This window comes from Heterocephalus glaber, unplaced genomic scaffold (genome assembly GCF_053883595.1).
Source record: "Heterocephalus glaber isolate CG9 unplaced genomic scaffold, H.glaber_assembly_v1.0 deba00001004, whole genome shotgun sequence".
NCBI classification, from domain to species: Eukaryota; Metazoa; Chordata; class Mammalia; order Rodentia; family Bathyergidae; genus Heterocephalus; species Heterocephalus glaber.
This window is the reverse complement of record NW_028258179.1, coordinates 4,242,497-4,259,096: the sequence shown is the minus strand read 5'-3', so window position 1 is coordinate 4,259,096 and position 16,600 is coordinate 4,242,497. Positions and strand designations below refer to the sequence as shown.

Genomic DNA, 16,600 nt, shown 5'->3' with positions numbered 1-16,600 from the left:
TGTAGGGATGAGAAGTAATGGAACAGGAATTCTCTGCAATAACTATGTAGCAAAGATATAAGTCTCAGGGACATTACTGTGGAATTTTTTTGTTTCCTAGTAAAACATTAAGCTTATTAATAAGCTACTATGAGTTATAGTGTCTCCACACAATAGAGTACAATGAAACTATTAGACAGAAAACGTTGCACTGTGTATTGGGCATGGAGGCCCAGGCCTGTAATCCCAGCACTCAGGAAGCTGAGGCAGGAGGATCAGAGTCTAAGGCCAGCCTAGACTACATAGTGAGACCCTGGTGTGTGTGTGTGTGTGTGTGTGTGTGTGTGTGTGTGTGTGTGTAGAACAGGAAGATGGCAGGTTTGAGCCCAGGCTGGGCAGCTTAGTTATTTAGCAAAGACCTTGTCTCAAAATAAAAAATAAAAAAGGACTAGGGGGTGTAGCTCAGTGTGAAAGCCCTGGATTGAATCTCTAGTACAGTAATACCACACACACACACACACACACACACACACACATGGGGGGGGACTGAAATGATATGCAGACATCTCCACCAACTTACAATAGTTTGACTTATACTTTTTCTACTCTAAAATGGTGGGAAAATGCACCCAGACAAACATTGCTCTACACCTTCAGTACTTTATTCAAAAAAGTTGCATGAGATAATCAACACTCACTTATAAAATAAGCTTTGTGTTTGACAGCTTTGCCTGACTACAGGCGAATGTGCATGAGTGTTCCGCACACGTCTAAGGCATCCTTGGTGCTCGTAGGTTAGGTGCATCAAATATATTTTTTAACTTACAATTGTTGTACCTTGTGATGGATTTGTCAGAACATAACACCGTTGTAAATCAAGGACCTCTGCATAAAAAGGTAACGATGTCTCTCCCAGGGCAGCGCGATTAGGAGTCATTTTCCTGTTGTGTTGTCTCATTGTGGTCCAGTGAGCAGGAGCTGTGTGTGACCCAGGGAGGTGTCCATGACCCCTGACCAGGTTGTTTGAGTCCATCACTTCCTGCCCTTGACCTTGCAGGGAAGAACATGAGCCAGCACAACGCAAGCAGGAACTGCTCGTTCAGAGACGTGGATGAGCTGATGCAGACCGTGCAGATGGCGGTCCACATCCCCACTTTCCTCCTGGGCCTGCTCCTCAACCTGCTGGCCATCCGAGGCTTCAGTAGCTTCCTGAAGAAGAGGTGGCCCGACTACGCGGCCACCTCTATCTACATGATCAACCTGGCTGTCTTTGACCTGCTGCTTGTGCTCTCGCTCCCGTTCAAGATGGCTCTGTCACACGTGCGGCCCCCGTCGTCTGCCTTCTGCACGCTGGTGGAGTGCCTCTACTTCATCAGCATGTACGGCAGCGTCTTCACCATCTGCTGCATCAGCCTGGACAGGTTCCTGGCCATCCGGTACCCACTCCTGGCCAGCTACCTCCGCTCCCCTACGAAGACCTTTGGGACCTGCTGCATCATCTGGCTCTTGGTGTGGACCGGGAGCATCCCCGTCTACAGCTTCCATGGGAAGGTGGAGTACAGGTGCTTCCACAACATGTCCGACGGCACCTGGAGTGCCAAGGTCTTCTTCCCCCTTGAGGTGTTTGGCTTCCTCCTGCCCATGGGCATCATGGCCTTCTGCTCCTCCATCAGCATCCACATCCTGCTCGGCCTCCGGGACCGCCGCTACCGAGCCTGCATCTGGACCATCGCGGCCAGCCTGGCCGTCTTCGTGGTCTCCTTTCTTCCGGTCCACCTGGGTTTCTTCCTTCAGTTCCTGGTCAGGAATGGCTTTATCATGGAGTGCAGAGCAAGGCAGGGCATCAGCTTGTTCTTGCAGTTGTCTATGTGTTTCTCCAATATCAACTGCTGCCTGGATGTTTTCTGCTACTACTTTGTTATCAAAGAATTCCGCGCGGACATCGTGGCTCGCCGCTTGTCCCGGGTCCAGCTGGTCCGTCAGGACACCATGATTACCAGGGGCTGAGGGAGGAAGGAAGTCCCATCCCCAAGTTCTCCTAAGAGACATCCTGTTCCAGCTGGTGTCCTTCCCCTTTGCTGCCACTGAACATCATCTTTGCTCTTTGTATCCTAAAGACTTTTCCAACAGTGTCTAGTCAGCTGGAGGTACACCACCCCGCATTCGGGCTTTGCTGAAGAACCTAAGGGCCGGGTGAAATCTTCATTTCTAAGTCCAAAAAAGTAGGAAGCAGAAGACTTGAAAAAAAAAATGCATCTGAAAAAGGCTGTTTCTCAACTCTCCCATCCTTCTGTTTGCTTAGAAGTTTCTGGGAAGACAGAGAGGAGAGAGGAGTTAGGGAAGGAAGAGATGGATGGGAGGGAAGGCCAGTCCTGGGATGGAGGAAACTCGCACTTTCCAGTCCCTTCTCGAGCTCCGCTGGTACCAGTCTCATGGAGACAATGACACACAGGGGCTGGGAGATATTCATGCATAGTCCCATTTCCTTTGGGCCTCAGAAAGGCTCAGGAGGAAGCCGATCCCTCCTACACTCGGAGAAGGACACGGAGAGGCTGAGTGTGGCTGTGTAGACCAGCCCAAGGGGGGAATGTTAGGCACTGATGGGCCAATGGGGACAGAGTGCAAAGGCATTAGTGATACCCTAGAGCCGCCAGGATATCCCTGCGGGAGGAAGGACATGGGGCTGGAAGTGGACTCTCTCATTGCCACTGGGGTGTCTAATACGGGTGTCAGCGCTGGTCTGGAACACACTCAGCTTCCTGTCTTGGACAGAGAGGGAAGTTGTTCCTTAGACCTAGTATGAAGATGGAGAGAAAGAATCAGTCTCGACTAGGGGCAGCCATAGCAGATGAAGGAAGTGTTTGTCGTGCTCCCCTCGGTCCTGTTGGGCAGCTGGCACTGGTGGCAATGCCCAGGAAGCTATCCCTCTCTGGTGGCTGGCAGGGAGGAACTGAGGGAGCTTGCAACAGACAGTGAGGGGGCTTTGGCAGTTCCAGAAGGGGCACGGTTTGGATCCCTCCATGGGCTCCGGTAATGCTCCTCAGAGGGTGCAGGAGGGGACAGCCTAAAGCCTTCTGACGACTCAGCTGTTCCAGGGTGAAGCGATTCAAAGGATAAACTGTGAGGCAGTTTGCAAGAGGGAGGGAGTGGAATGAGAGAAACCACAGGGGCAGTATGAACAAGCCTAAGGTCTGTAGGAGGAGAAGTGACCGAGACCAACCTGGAGGATGAGAGGCTTTGGCTGAGGGCCTGGAGGAGGTACGGCTGTGCGGGGGACCCGCCATGAGGGGAAAGAGGAAGGTCTAGATGAAACCTAGGACCTGCCTAAAACGGGGAGGCGGCAGAGGAGGAGGGGGTTGAGAGATTGCCCTGCTGCTCAGGCTTGAAGGGAGTGGGCGTGCGGTGGGCAGGAAGAGTCCCTGGGAGGGCTGCTTCCTGTCAGACCCCCCCCCAGACTGAGAGCCACTGAAGGATGGGGTCCCCCAGCACTCCCGTGTGGCAATATCCAGTGGCATTTTAGGTGGCTGGCGGGAAAGGTTAGGGAGAAAGCGGCTCAGGAGGGTAGAAGTGGGTGTGGAGGATCATGGGACCAGGACCAGAGCTCCAGACCCGGCACCCACAGCCAGGGCTCTGCAGACCCAGGGGTGAGGCCGTGCCCGCCCTGCTGCCCCAAGCCCCGGACTCCCCTGCCCTGCCTATGGGGTGCACCATCCCAGGGCCATCCTGGACAGAGACACCCACTGTGAGAAGGCCATATCATCACACAGAACAGGGCATCCGGGGCCGGTTTGGGTGAGACTCTGGTGGAGTTGGGGCCACCCCTTGTCCAGTTTCTCTTTGCCTGGGGGGAGCTGGGAGGCCTCCTCATGGCGCTGAGCAGTGTCCCTCATGCATACTTGGGCCTACCACATGTGTAGGGCTGGCAGTTCCCCAAGAGCAAAGGCCCAGCAGCCCGAGCATCCGTCCTCCGTGGCGATGCTCAGGGCTAAAATCTCGTCTGTGTAGTGTGACTCCGTCCACAACAATCAGGGGGCCCTGAGAGCAGAATCATCAAACAGGAAGGGAGTCTAGAGCCATAAACAGTGTAACTGGAAGAGGTTGGTCCTTGGGGGCTCGAACAGCTTGAGCTGGATGTGGTGACCATGGGCCCTGGCCCCATCTCAGTGCAGGGTGGTCCTTCTCTTCCTTCTCGGCATGGGCACTTTTGCCTGAGGGGCTGTGGGAGGGTCAGGTCCAGTGTTACAGGTGTGTGTGGCTACTCTCCTGGAAGGTCCAGATGCTGGGCCCATACCCAGCAGTTGGCTGAGCAGCGCAGGAGGGGACAAGGGCAGGCAGGGTTAGGGTCAGGGCTAGCACTGGGGTGGGGGTAAGGATGAAGATGGATCACAGGGCACCCCCTGCAGCAAATGCCAGCCAGTGAGTCAGGGAAGCAGGAACACAGCAGTGGAAGAGCCTGAAATCCCTACTGCTGAAGCCATGGAGGTTGAAGCTGTCGTTCTGCCATAAATGTGACCTCATTTGTTCTCCCAGCCTGGAAAGCCCCGAGACGTGCCTGCTCTATGTACATCCATGGAACCAGCACAGTGACTGGAAAAGCGATATGATTCATGTGATTTACTAAATAAACAGATTTGTACAACGCAGTGTGGGCTTGTCTTGGGCTACCCTTTGTCTTGGGCTGGCCTCTGATGGCCCCTGCCAGGAGACCCAATGATCCTGGTCCTTTCAGTGGCCTGGATACTAAGTCTGATGCTGCAGCACGCCTGTCTCCGAGCAGGTTAGAGCTGAGCTTTCTCCTGGACTCCTCATATGGGAGTCTCGGAGGTGTGAAACCCTTGGTAGATGGCTTCCAGCCTAGGCCACCCCTTCCTCCTGAGCCGGCCTCCCCCAGTTCTGAACACAGCACAGTCATCCCCTGGCTGCCAGGGCTGATCCTGGACATCCTCCCTCCTTGACAGTCATTTTCTGTTAACCCTCGAGGCATTGAGTGATTCCCAGGGTCTCGGGAGGATTTGTCTTGGAGGAGGACCGTCCACATGCAGGGCTGCATTTGTCAACTCTGTCTCTTGCTCCCTCCTTGGGGACCCTACAGAGCTGAAGTCATTATCTTAATGCTGAGTAGTTGCTACAGGATACTAAGAACTTCCACGTGTCAGATTTCACCCTCGTAGCAAGTTGCCACAAATCAACAGTTGCTGCAAAGATGCTTGAAATGACTGAAACCCACTGGGCAACTGTAGAGGCCTGTGGGGATTCAAAAGGGTTGGTTCAGGGGTCAGTGGGGAGGAAACTGGAGGCTGTCTGCGTGGGTGTGAGGAGAGCACATCGCCCCGCGGGGAGAGAGGGCAACCGCGTGGAGACGCCCCTGATTCATCATCCTCCACACACCTGGAGAGGCGGCCATGCTCCGGGGCCACCGTGAGAACTCAGCTCTGAGGAGGCCTCCGCGGGAGCCCCAGTCTGGGGAAGTTGGCAGCTCAAACACCCACATCAGTGCTGCTTGAGGGATGGCCCTCTCTCACTTTTCCCCTCCAGGGTGGGGGCCCCAACAGAGCCAGGACCGGCATCTGAGGGAGTGGGGACTTCAGAGCAGACAGAGGTGGGCCTGGAGCTGGGAGCTGAGGGACACACTGCGTCGCACCCTGTTTAGTCCGAGTGTCCCTTCCATCAGGAGCCTGAGCAGCGAGGGGCAGGGGTCCCCTGATGGGGAGCCGCAGTCTGGGGGAGGCAGCACCAGCCGCACTGTCACTTCAAAGGGACCTTGGGGCGGAGGCTCTGAGTTCAGAGCCTTTGTTCTGGGGCTGTCACTCATGAGTGCAACCAAAACAGGTCTCTGTGGGTGTAGCACAGCCACACAAAGGCCTACTGAGAAGTGGGTCCCCTCTGAGAAGCCCCTCTTCGCTGAGATGGCTCAGGGCTGTACATCTGTGCAGAGAACCACACACACACACACACACACACACACACACACTTGCGTTTCTCTCCGTCAATCCGTGTCTCACAGATCAAGGAACTTGGGAAGGATGGACCCGACGGGGCTAAACCCAGATGATCCGAGTGGCCAATTCTCACAGAGACGGTGAATTTCGGATGCACTGAACAGTGCTGACCAAGGTGTAGGCCCAGGGGAAGGTGGGTTTCCCCAGAAGGACTGTGGGATGGCCGGCAAGCCAGAGGGCCTGGATGCTTAAGGACAGGTCCAGAGGCCTGGCCTGAGGGTGGGCATGTTGGGGGGGGGGCTCCAGGTAGCCCTTCGTAGTGGGGAGACCTCCTGCCCCTGAGATGGACTGGATATTATGGGGCACTGAACCAAGGTCAGGGACCCGGGAATGCTTGGGGACGGGAACGGGGTGGATACACGGGCGTCCTGCATGGAGAGTGGGCCACAAGTCACCCTTCCTTGAGTAGTAAAGAATCCGGCAGCTGTGACATCTACACGTGGGGACAAATGGAGCTGAGACTTGATGGGTAATGAAGCTGCAAAATGTCCCTGTTTCCTCTCCGGGGTTGCACATTGCAAATCAAATGGAATTGCTTGGGCTCAGCTTCAGATAGACCAGCTCGGGTGGCCCCAGGCCCCTCTGAGTTCTAGCAGGGTGTTGCCATTTGCAGAAATGCCCATTTAGGGTCCCCGCCCTGGTGCCCGTTGACAGCCCCTCCAGTGATGGGGTCCATGTCACCCTCGGGCACAAGTTTCCCTCCTGCTGCCCCAAGCCCTCAGGGTCCCATGCTCTGGCCCCTTCAAGCCCATCTCCCTTCAGCTGAGCCGAGTGCTTGCCTGGGCTCCTCCAGGGACCTCGAGAGCCCTGCCCTTCCCAGGCTGGGGTGCTGCACTCTGAGCCCCCTACTCTGGCCATCTCCCCAGCCAGCACGATGCTCCACCCCTCCAAATCCCGCAGTCTTTCTCTAGCCAGCCTCTTCGGGAAGGGAAGGAGCGATGCTGAAACCATCCAGACTCCACTGATGCACAGTCCTGCCACTGACTGGTCCGGGTGGGCAGTGCCTGCTGCTCCACACACAGAGGAGGGAGCAGGGCCACCGGGTCAGGGTCACCCTCAGTGGAGGAGACAGTTGACACCTTCAGGTCAACTCAGCTGGCATCACAGCCCCTGGGCAATTGCTGTGTGCTCAGTCTCTGTGGGACAAGAAGGGCAGAACAGGGGGCTTCAGCCCTCCGAGAGAACAGTGAGTTCCTGGGAAGGGAAGAACGGGTCAAGTCACCACCTGCGGCACCTGCCATGACCCAGGCTGTCTTTCCTGGAGCTAGTATTCAATAAACTTCCAAATAATCGCCTTGCAGCAGGGCATGGCAGTCTGATACACAAGGATAAAAGAGGAGTTCGGTGGAAGGGGGACCCCAAGCTGCACCCCTACCTGTGGCCACTTGCAGAAGGCCCTCCTGGTCACCAGCTGCAATAATCTGAGTGCCCAGCAGCAGCCTGTGGTGTGAGTGGAGCCATGGGGTCCAGGCTGCAGCCCCAGCCCCTCCTGCGCCCACCCCACCCTGCCTCCCAGAGACCCTGGCTGGAGCACCGAGCTGCTGCAGCAGGCTGGGCTCTTGGAAGGCCCCCTGGAGACAGCGCCAAGCTCCGGAGTCATTGTCTCCCCTCTGCATTGAATGAGAGTCAGGACCTCAGGCCTGAGTATGGCCTGGGGCTAAGAGCAGCAGGTCTGCCCTGAAGGGGGCCCAGGTTGACCTCATGGCGTCCCTGGGGGCAAGTGGCACAGCGTGGGGTCAACAGCTACCGCAACTTGACTGAGTCTATGGGGTGTGATCAAAATTTATGGTGAATGTTTAGATTTAAAAGATTATTATGGTAATAGACACTTTGCCATAGTCACCCTTAAAATCCTCCACCTTGTTTGGAACACTCATCCCACCATTCTTGCCACTTTCTGAAGCAGTTCTGGAGTCCTCTTTCCTGAGTGTCTTTAGGAGTGGTGATCAGAAATCCAGTGAACGCTGCTGCCAAGTGGCATCCAATGGAGAGGCAGCTCATAAAAACAAGACTCTGTCCTCATCCACCTTACTCACTGGTCCTGGCACTGTGTGACTTCTGGCTCTTCCCCAAAGTCAAAATGACCCTGAAAGGTCAACATTTTGAATGGGTTCAGGACATACCGAGGCAGCCGTGGACAGCACAACTAAAGACCCAAAGCAAAGAGGACTTCCAGAGCTGTGGGAGCGGTGACCTCCAATGGCTTCCCAGGGATTTCATTAACTGAATCCAGGGCAGGTGGAGACTGCAGGCTTTGGACACCTGCACCAACATGGTCGCACGCGGTCGCCCTCTTTCTGGCGTAAAGAGAATCACTTACAAACGCTGTCCGGTCAGTGGGCCCAGCGGACTGGGTTCCCGGTACTGTGTGTTCTCTAAGCCCACTGAGTTCCCCTAAAAACCATTAACTGTTCCCCTGAAAATTGCCTACGTTCCCCACTGCGCCCTGTAGAAACAGAGTAGACGATTCTGAACAGTGCTGAGTTCTGGGTCCTCACACTCCTTCGATTCCTCGATCTGCTGGTCTTCCCCTTTCCCATATTGTAAATGTGTTGCCTTATCTCCCATTTCATGTCTTTGCCAGTTTGTCAAGGGCAGAGGGCAGATTGCCCCCGCCCACAGGTTGCCAGGTACATGCAGGGGTGGGGAGGCAGGGAGAGGCAGAATTGTGTGGTTTCCCTGGAGGGTCCTCAGGATTCTTGTGGACGATGTAGCATGAAATCACATACCCTTCTGTTCCAGCAAAGAAAGGGGCCCATGAGCCTGAGGAGCTGGGGGGGGGGAGCAGTAGGTAACGAGACGTTGCTCGGAGGCAGCTGTTGTACAGATGTGAGCCTGAGGTCCACGGGGGTGTGGGCGGCACCAGCTTTCTGATTCCTAAGCGTGATTCTGTGCAATTTCTACTTGGCCCCTGCCTGATTCCTGACATTCCGCTCCTAGAGGCCTTGGGATTCCCATGCTGAGAAGGGTCTCTTCCTGTGGGTGACAGGTGGGAGACGGGCAGCCCTAGGTACTTTGGGAGAGGGGCGGAATGCTGAGTCAGTCACCAGTACTCCATGATTTAATCAATCGTGCCCCCTGAGAACCCCAAAAGGACAGGTTCAGGAGCTTCCAGATGCTGCCCAGGTGGGGGTTCCTGGAGAATGGTGCACCCGTGTGTCCTGTCCTCTGATGTCCACGGTGACCTCTGTAATACCCTTTGTTTGTAGTAACTCTGTAAACCCAAGGAAATGCTCCTGGGTCCTGGGACCTGTTCCAGCAAATGAACTGCGCCTGAGAGGGGCTGTGGAAAGCCTGCTTCACAGCCCACTAAGGGGAGCACAGGTAAGATGCCCAGCAGCGTGCAGCTGGGGTCTGGATGGGGACGGGTTGGGCCATGAGTGTCAACCTGTGGGATCAGACATGGGCTCCCCGTGGGCTGCGTCAGAACTGAGTCGAATCAGAGGATGGCAGGTGGGTGGCGACTTCCACGCGTGGTCCCGGAAGTCTCCATGAAGATTGCTGAGTGACAGCATAGGAGAACCAGGTCTGCAGGGGTTTCCTGCTCTCTAAGTGACATCGCCTGGCCCTGCTGGGTCTCTGTCCCCTGTGTCCTTCCACCGAATGGTCCTCTGAGGCCCTTAGAGGCACCGACCCCAGGTGTGGTCCCCGTTCACTTCTCAGCACTTCCCCCGTGAGGCTCAGTGCCCTCACAGTGGAGCACAGGTACCTGGTGACTAGACTTGGTCCCACCTCCACCTCAGGCCACGCTTTGTTTGAACCAGGGGACAGTTGGAAGCTCAGCTCCTGGATCCGGGCCGGGAACACTGCAGCACCTGCTGAGCCCACATTCCAGTCACCTGGAAAGTCTCATTGTTCGGAAGGCTCAGTGCAGGAAGGGGCTCTGTGGCTCAGGATGAGACTTCCGGTGACAGTGCCATGAGAAGTACTGACTGCAGCTGAGACAAGAGGCAGGCCATGTCCCCGGGAACCCGCAGGTGACCTGAACGGTAGCTCAGGGGCAGTGATGAGACCTAGGCCCACGACGCAGGTGGCAAGGTGAGAGAAATGTTCTGTGACATGTGAAAGTGGAAGGAGTAGAATTTCCAGACTGACATGTTAGTTACCTTCTTTGGAATCAAAAATAGATCTTTCAGACCCATATGCTAACTCTATGCAGCGTTTAAGCCAGTGCACGGACACCCTTAATAGTTTGTATATTCAAGTTGAGTCTTCTCATTGGAAAAAATGTTTCTTTGTGTTTTCTTTCTTTCCTTCTTTCTTCCTTTCTCTCTCTTTTCTTTCTTTCTTTCTTTCTTTCTTTCTTTCTTTCTTTCTTTCTTTCTTTCTCTCTCTTTCTTTCTCTCTGTGTCTTCACACTGAGCTATATCCCCAGCCCTCTCTCTTTTTATTTTAAAACAAGATCTAAGTTGCTAAGCCTCTCCTGCCTCAGCTTCCTGAGTGCTGGGATTACAAACTCCACCACCATGCCTGTGCATCTTCTCAATGGCCAAGTGGGAGATGCCTCATCTTACCCTCAGTGTCTCTGGTGTGTCCTCTGGCCCCTGGAGAGGGTCACATGTGGGTGGGTGGAGAAACCCAGATTCCTCTAGCAGGATGTGGATGCAGAGGGGGTGGCATCTTCCAAAGCAGTGTCTGGCCCCCGGCCCTGTTTCTTGTCACTGAGCGACCAAAGGCTCCAGGCTAAGGACCCTTGCAGCACCCAACTCTGCTGCCTGCTTCTTTCTGCCGGGAGGGAAGTGGGGGAGGCCCGAGGCTGCACTGGTTGCCCAGCAACCCTTTTCCCTGCTCCACAACCCTGGAGGAGCCCGGCTTCCTTGAATCAGCTCTAGCTGGTTTCTCTCACAGGCAACAAAGAACCCTACTGTTAGCAAAGCGATCATTCTGTTCCGCTCCAGAATGAGAGGGCTGGCTGCTGGAGAGGGGGAGCAGGGGCTCGGGTGTGGGTGGACCCTGACAGCCTCTGTTCTGGGAGGTGACAGCCTCATGGCCAGACCTCACCCCAGCACCTCAGAATGACAGCTGTTGGCTTCTGTGATGATCCCATTTGCCTCTGGATTCTTCGGAACCCCGGCTGCCCTAGGGGTCTTCCCTTCCCCCAGCGGGGTACTGGAGGGGCCACGTGCCCTCGCCACAGACCCCAGAGTGGGCCGAGGCTGTGTCTCCGACACAGGAGCGTGGTGGGCCCAGGGGCTGGGAGCTGGGGACAGCCCTGGATGAAGGGTTCTGTCCACACCACGCCTGCAGCATGGAGCACCTGGCAGTTGCCATTTAAAGGTCAAAGGGATGATGGGGCCCCTGCCCCACACCCCAGGATTTCTCACTCAGCCTCACCCTCGGGGCTCCTTGGGAAGCCCTCCCTAGCCCTGGTTAGGGTTCCTGCTCGCGGTCCCCAGGGCATTTTGGCTTCCCATGGGGTATAGGGGTGGATGAGAGTATTTTGATGGCAGGGAACTCATTCTCCCGGGTCCCTTCAAGAAAGGCAGGGCTGTAACAGAGCCTGGGTGGTGATGAGGGTTGCACAGCTTCATAGATTGACTAAAAGTTACTGAAGAAAGCAAGCAAGCAAGCAAGAAAGAAAGAGAAAAAGAGAGAAAAGAGAGAGAAATAAAGAAAAGGAAAGAAAAAAAAGGAAAGAAAGAAAGAAAGAAAGAAAGAAAGAAAGAAAGAAAGAAAGAAAGAAAGAAAGAAAGCGAGCGAGCATTTTTGTTTTGTTTTGTTTGAGACAGAGTCTTGCTATGTGGCCCAGACTGGCCTTGAACTCGTTGCAATCCTCCTGCCTCAGCCTCCCGAGTGCTGGGATTACACACACCTGGCTGGGAAGGGGCTATCTTATGCACAGATATACCCATGAGAGGTTGGCTCCAGGACCCTGAGACACCAAAATCCACAGATGCTCTGGTCCTTTGTGTAAAATGGTGCCGTGTTGGCATAGAGCCTGTGGCCACCCCTGGGTACTTGAAATCGTCCTAGGTGACTCGTGATATACAATATAATCAATGCTATGGAAATGCTGCTGTGCCATAGGATTTAGGGAATGACGACAGGGAAATGTCTGTACATGTGCAGTACGGCCACGACTGCTTCCCCAGGACCAGTTTCTGTTCTGGGTGAATCGTGGATGTGCAGCCTGCAGATGCAGGGCGCTGACTGTACCTGGAAACAAAGAAGACGAGGCGCTCAGGTCCAGGCAAGGCTGCCCAGACCCCAGGCCAGGACAGATCCCCCCAGATCTCCCTAGCTGGGGCTCCTGGGGCTGGGGCACAGCTCCGGGTTGAAGGGCTGCGGCGCCTCAGAAAGCCTGTTGCTCTGCTCTACCCTTCCGGGCTTCAGTTTCTGTCTCTTGCCACCCTTGTTTCAGCCAACAGCCACCTTCTCTACTGGTCTGTTCATGTGTGACGATCGCTGGCAGCCTGAGGACAGGGCGCCCGTGGGTCCAGCCAATTGCCAGTCACCTGTGAGGGAGATGGGCTCCTGCATGGCCGCATGAGGAGAAACCACCTTCTCACAGGTGTCCTGAGGCCTGGAGTCTGGTGCTGCACCTGCTCCAGCACCTGCAGCCCATGAAGTCTCAATGGCACCTGGTCACGCATCCATGCTGTCTGTGACTGCTTTCAGGGGCCATGGCGGAGTCAGGTAACTGAGACAGACTGGTTCCCACAGCCTCACAGACTCATGACCTGGCTGAGGGAGAGACTTCCAGGACCACCGCTCGAATGACCTCTTGTCTCAGTTGTCCCCAGAGTCCCAGCCCTGCAGAGAGCTGACTGGGAGCTCCACGAACTGTGTGAGGTGGGCAGGCGGGTGGGCTCTGGGCAGAGGCTGTAATTCTGTGCCTCTTGCTCCGGAAGGGGGCTTCTCCAACACAGCACCCTCTCCTCATGCTCCTACCCGTGGAACAAGGTGACCAACTGCCCCCATTTGTCCAGGACTGAGGGTTTTCTCAAAAGCGGGACACTCAGTGCTAAGGTTGGGAAGTCCCAGGCAAATGAGGACAGAGTGCTCACCTTGTGAGGGACTTTGGCTTCCCTCGCTACAGAAGCGCCTGCCTCCCCTGTTTAGCCAGTGAATCCACCACAGGTTTCCTGGCAGAACTTATGCCCAGCAGAAATGGGCACACACGTCACAGCTACACAACATGACAGTCTCAGACAGCAGCAAGGCGGTGCTGACAACAGCAAGGGGACCCAGGGGACGGTGGTGCCCGAGACTCCGGAAGTTACCGAATAGCAGCTGAGACTGGTGGAGCTGGGCTGATGGAGAAAGGCCTGCTGGGAGCTGGGGTCCTGGGGTCTTGACTGGCTAAGGACAAATCCATCAGTGGCAGAGAAGGTGCAGCCTGTGGTGCTATTGGTGTAGGAGGCCCCTGGTGTCTGTAAATCGTGACCAACACTAAAGTTGGTCACATGGCCATTCTTGAGCCAAGTGCTTTGGCTGGGGAACAAGGCGTGACCAGGTGGCCTGTGTTGTGCCCATCTCAGAGGGGTCAAGAGGGACTGACTGTGGCACCAAGAGGACCCGTGGGGTGGGAGAGGAACTCTGGGAGGGACTCGAGGTGGCTCAGCTTGGGTCCCCTGAAGGACAGATTGGAAGTGGAGGCTCCCTGGCTCCTCCTTTGTTGGGACAGGTGAGGCAGGGGACAGGGTGAGGGAAAGGCAATGTGGCTGGAAAGGGCCTGTTTTGGAGCTGGCCGTGGCTTGGTAACAATCGCTAGTTGTCAGTCTCACAGGACGTACCTCTGAGAAGCTGCATGAATTTTCTCAGCACAGCCCCTCTGGAGAAAGGGAGAAGAATCTGCCCTCAACTCCCATCTTGCTTTGGCTCACTCACGAGGCATCCATTCCCTGGATGTGCTGGTCATGCATGGGTAGATGCAGCGTCTCACCCCCAAACGGCCAGAGAAGCCCCAAAGGTAAGGGGTGCACCGCCTGGACCCAAGGGCCGGGGGCACTGGGGGCTCCCGAGTGAGGGTGGTCTGAGTCCATAGTTGGTCTCAGCAGTGGCCTCTCTATGGGCTTTGGTGGCCAAGAACAGAAAGACGAGTAAGAAGTTCGGTTCGCCGTCCCTAAGAGGGGTCTGAAGCGGGGAACTAGAGCCTGGGTCAGATAATGCCAGAGGCTCCCCAGCCCTCCTCAGGACTGACTGAGAGGTGCCTGTACGAGGGTCGCCTGGAGAGGTCCCTCCCTGTGGAATCTGGAAAGGTCCCGGGGAAGTGACTCAGCAGATATCTGATGAAGCTGAAGACGAGTGAGACTTGCCAGGCCCTTGTTTTCTTGCTGTAGCCCAGAGGTCCTGCAGCAGTGGAGCAGGCCTTGGTGGTGGCGGGGGACTCAGTAAACCAGCGGGTTTGCACTCAGAGGGTCCAAGAGCGTTTCTCACCCACTCTTTCCCAGTCCATCCGGGTCTGCAGGTGGGGTGACCTACAGGGGGAATTTCTCTCAACAGCTTGGAGACTGAAGATACTAGTGCAGGGCAGAAGTGGGGGTCATGGGTGGGGTCCCTGTATCATTGGCCTCCAAGGGGCAGGCCTGGGGGTTCTCACCTGTGGAATACCTGACTCCCGAGCCAGGACATCGAGGGCGGCCGAAGCCCTGGGGCTTGGCAGAAGTCACCAAGATGCTGTTCTTTCCACCCCGTGTTTGATTCAGTTCTGGTAAATTTGAGTTTTATTACCAGCAACAAAAAGACAAAGTTGGAGAAGCTCCAACTGGAAGCCTTCCTGGCCGCGGAGGCTGGGCCAGGCTCGGCACAGTCTCACCCGGGGAGCCCTGGGGACAGCGGTTTCCTTGGTAACAGTGGACCACACTTGGGAACTCCAGCCCTGCTGTGCGGGCAGCTCTGCTTGCGAGGGGGTCTCCTAGGGTACAAATGACCCGGGTGGGCCGGGGAGGTGAGTGTCAGGGGCCAGGATGCCCTCCGTGATGCCGACAGCAGGGGGCTCCTGGGACAGGACGCGCCGCGCCCCCTCTGGCTCCACTTTCGCAAGACTTCCAATCACCACCGCTCATGAGCACCCAGGGCTGCTCCCCCCTCCCTCAACAGAGCACTCCCGAGCACCCAGAATATCGAGTTTTCCCATCTCTTTCCAAATAGGAAGAAAGGACTTTTGCTCCCCAGACTGGTTAGAGGTGTCCCCTGTCCCCAATTACCCGGTACTCTATCAGAATGCTGTCTAACCTCCCGGATCCTGAGCAGCCCACAGCCGATGCCCCCAGGCTGGTTCACTCCGCCCCAGCCTCCGGCAGACACTGATCGGCGGCCAGGGGGCTGGGCAGCCTGTGGTGAGAGCTCGGCCCTTGTGCCCTGCGCTAAGGAGCGGCCTGCTGCGGCCTCGGGCTGGGCTGGCGCAGGGTGGTCCGCATGTTTCAAAGCCCAAGACTCTCCACTTCTCTCTCGCTTCCCTTCCAGCTAACTTTACCACGAAGGGAAGCCCTGTGGAGGCCCGCGAAGGTCAGCTAGAGGTTTGAAGCCATAAGAGGCCAGCAGGTGGGAGGCGGGAGCTTCCGGAGGAGGTTGTCAGCATTGTCCCACAGGGTGGGGCCAAGTGTCCAGGGGGAGAAGGAGAGGAGAGCCCTAAATATGTTGGGGTGCAGATATCGGGCGTGGGGAGGGGACCAGACTGAGAAGATGGCCGATGCTCAAAGGAGTAATGGAAGTGAAAATTTTCCACCATCTTCTGGGTAGAAAACATCTTGTGTATCTCAGGACTAATATAATTTTGAATTCTTTATATATATATATATATGTGTATGTGTGTATATATATATATATATATTTTTTTTTTGGTACCAGGGATCAAACTCAGGACCTTGTGTTTGCGAGAAGGGTGGTGGAACCACTGAGCTAAATCCCCAGCCCTATTTTTGTGTTTTTGAGACAGGGCTTCACTAGGTAATTCAAGCTGGGCTTGAATTCACTATGTAGCCCAACCTGGCCTCGAACTCATGGCGATCCTTATGCTTCAGCCTCCCCAATCCTGGGATTACAGATGTGCACCACAACACCCATCTGGCTGTACTTATAATACAGGTACATTCTTCTGACTGTTGTGAGCTGAACTTGTAAGGAACAGGGGAAGGGGACGTTACCAGAACCTCTGCAGTGAGTCCTAGTCTCCTGCGAGCCAGGGCAGCACAGGGCGAATTACAGGAAAGGTAGACAAATGAGACTGAGAAGAAGCTGAGCTTTGGGTCTGATCAGTGCTGCTCTGGGCAGCAAAGACAAAGCCCCCTAGCTTGCAGCACCTTTTATTCAGTACGTGGGGAAACAGATGTAACAAGTGCACTGCAGAGTTCAGTACTTCACATTGGGATAAACAAGGTGTAAAAAGACTGGGGGGCAGTGGAAATCTGAGAACAATGAGGAACTACGCAGATGAAGATTTGGTTCCTCCCTGGCATCTCCCGCAGGCGTGGTCTTGTCCTGGAGCATTACAGCATCCGGGGATCACTGAGGTCTCAGTTGTGACCTGAGGCCAAAATGGAATTATGTCTCAGAATGCCACGGCTGGCCTGTAGGTGGAAGAACTAGGCCTAATCAAATGATTTTTCCCTAAAATTATGTAGCATTGCTCCCAACATCAACTGAGATCTTTAGTCCTGCCAACAACCAGTAGATACATT

General features: G+C 55.3%; 1 protein-coding gene across 9 annotated transcripts in view; it reads left to right on the top strand.

The window, feature by feature from the left end:
* Nucleotides 1–10,818, top strand: part of Gpr55 (G protein-coupled receptor 55) — a 53,682-nt gene extending 42,864 nt beyond the window's left edge. For 8 of the 9 annotated variants that reach the window (XM_021247048.2, XM_087209382.1, XM_087209383.1 and 5 more), the window contains one exon: nt 1,037–4,642. In XM_021247048.2, the coding sequence (XP_021102707.1) occupies nt 1,045–1,986 (942 nt within the window). In that variant the 5' untranslated portion in view covers nt 1,037–1,044 and the 3' untranslated portion in view covers nt 1,987–4,642. Of the gene's footprint in view, nt 1–1,036; nt 4,643–9,187; nt 9,303–9,742 lie in introns of those variants that run through there. The other variant, XR_015450569.1, reaches the window with a different exon arrangement.
* The last annotated feature ends 5,782 nt before the right edge of the window (nt 10,819–16,600 follow it).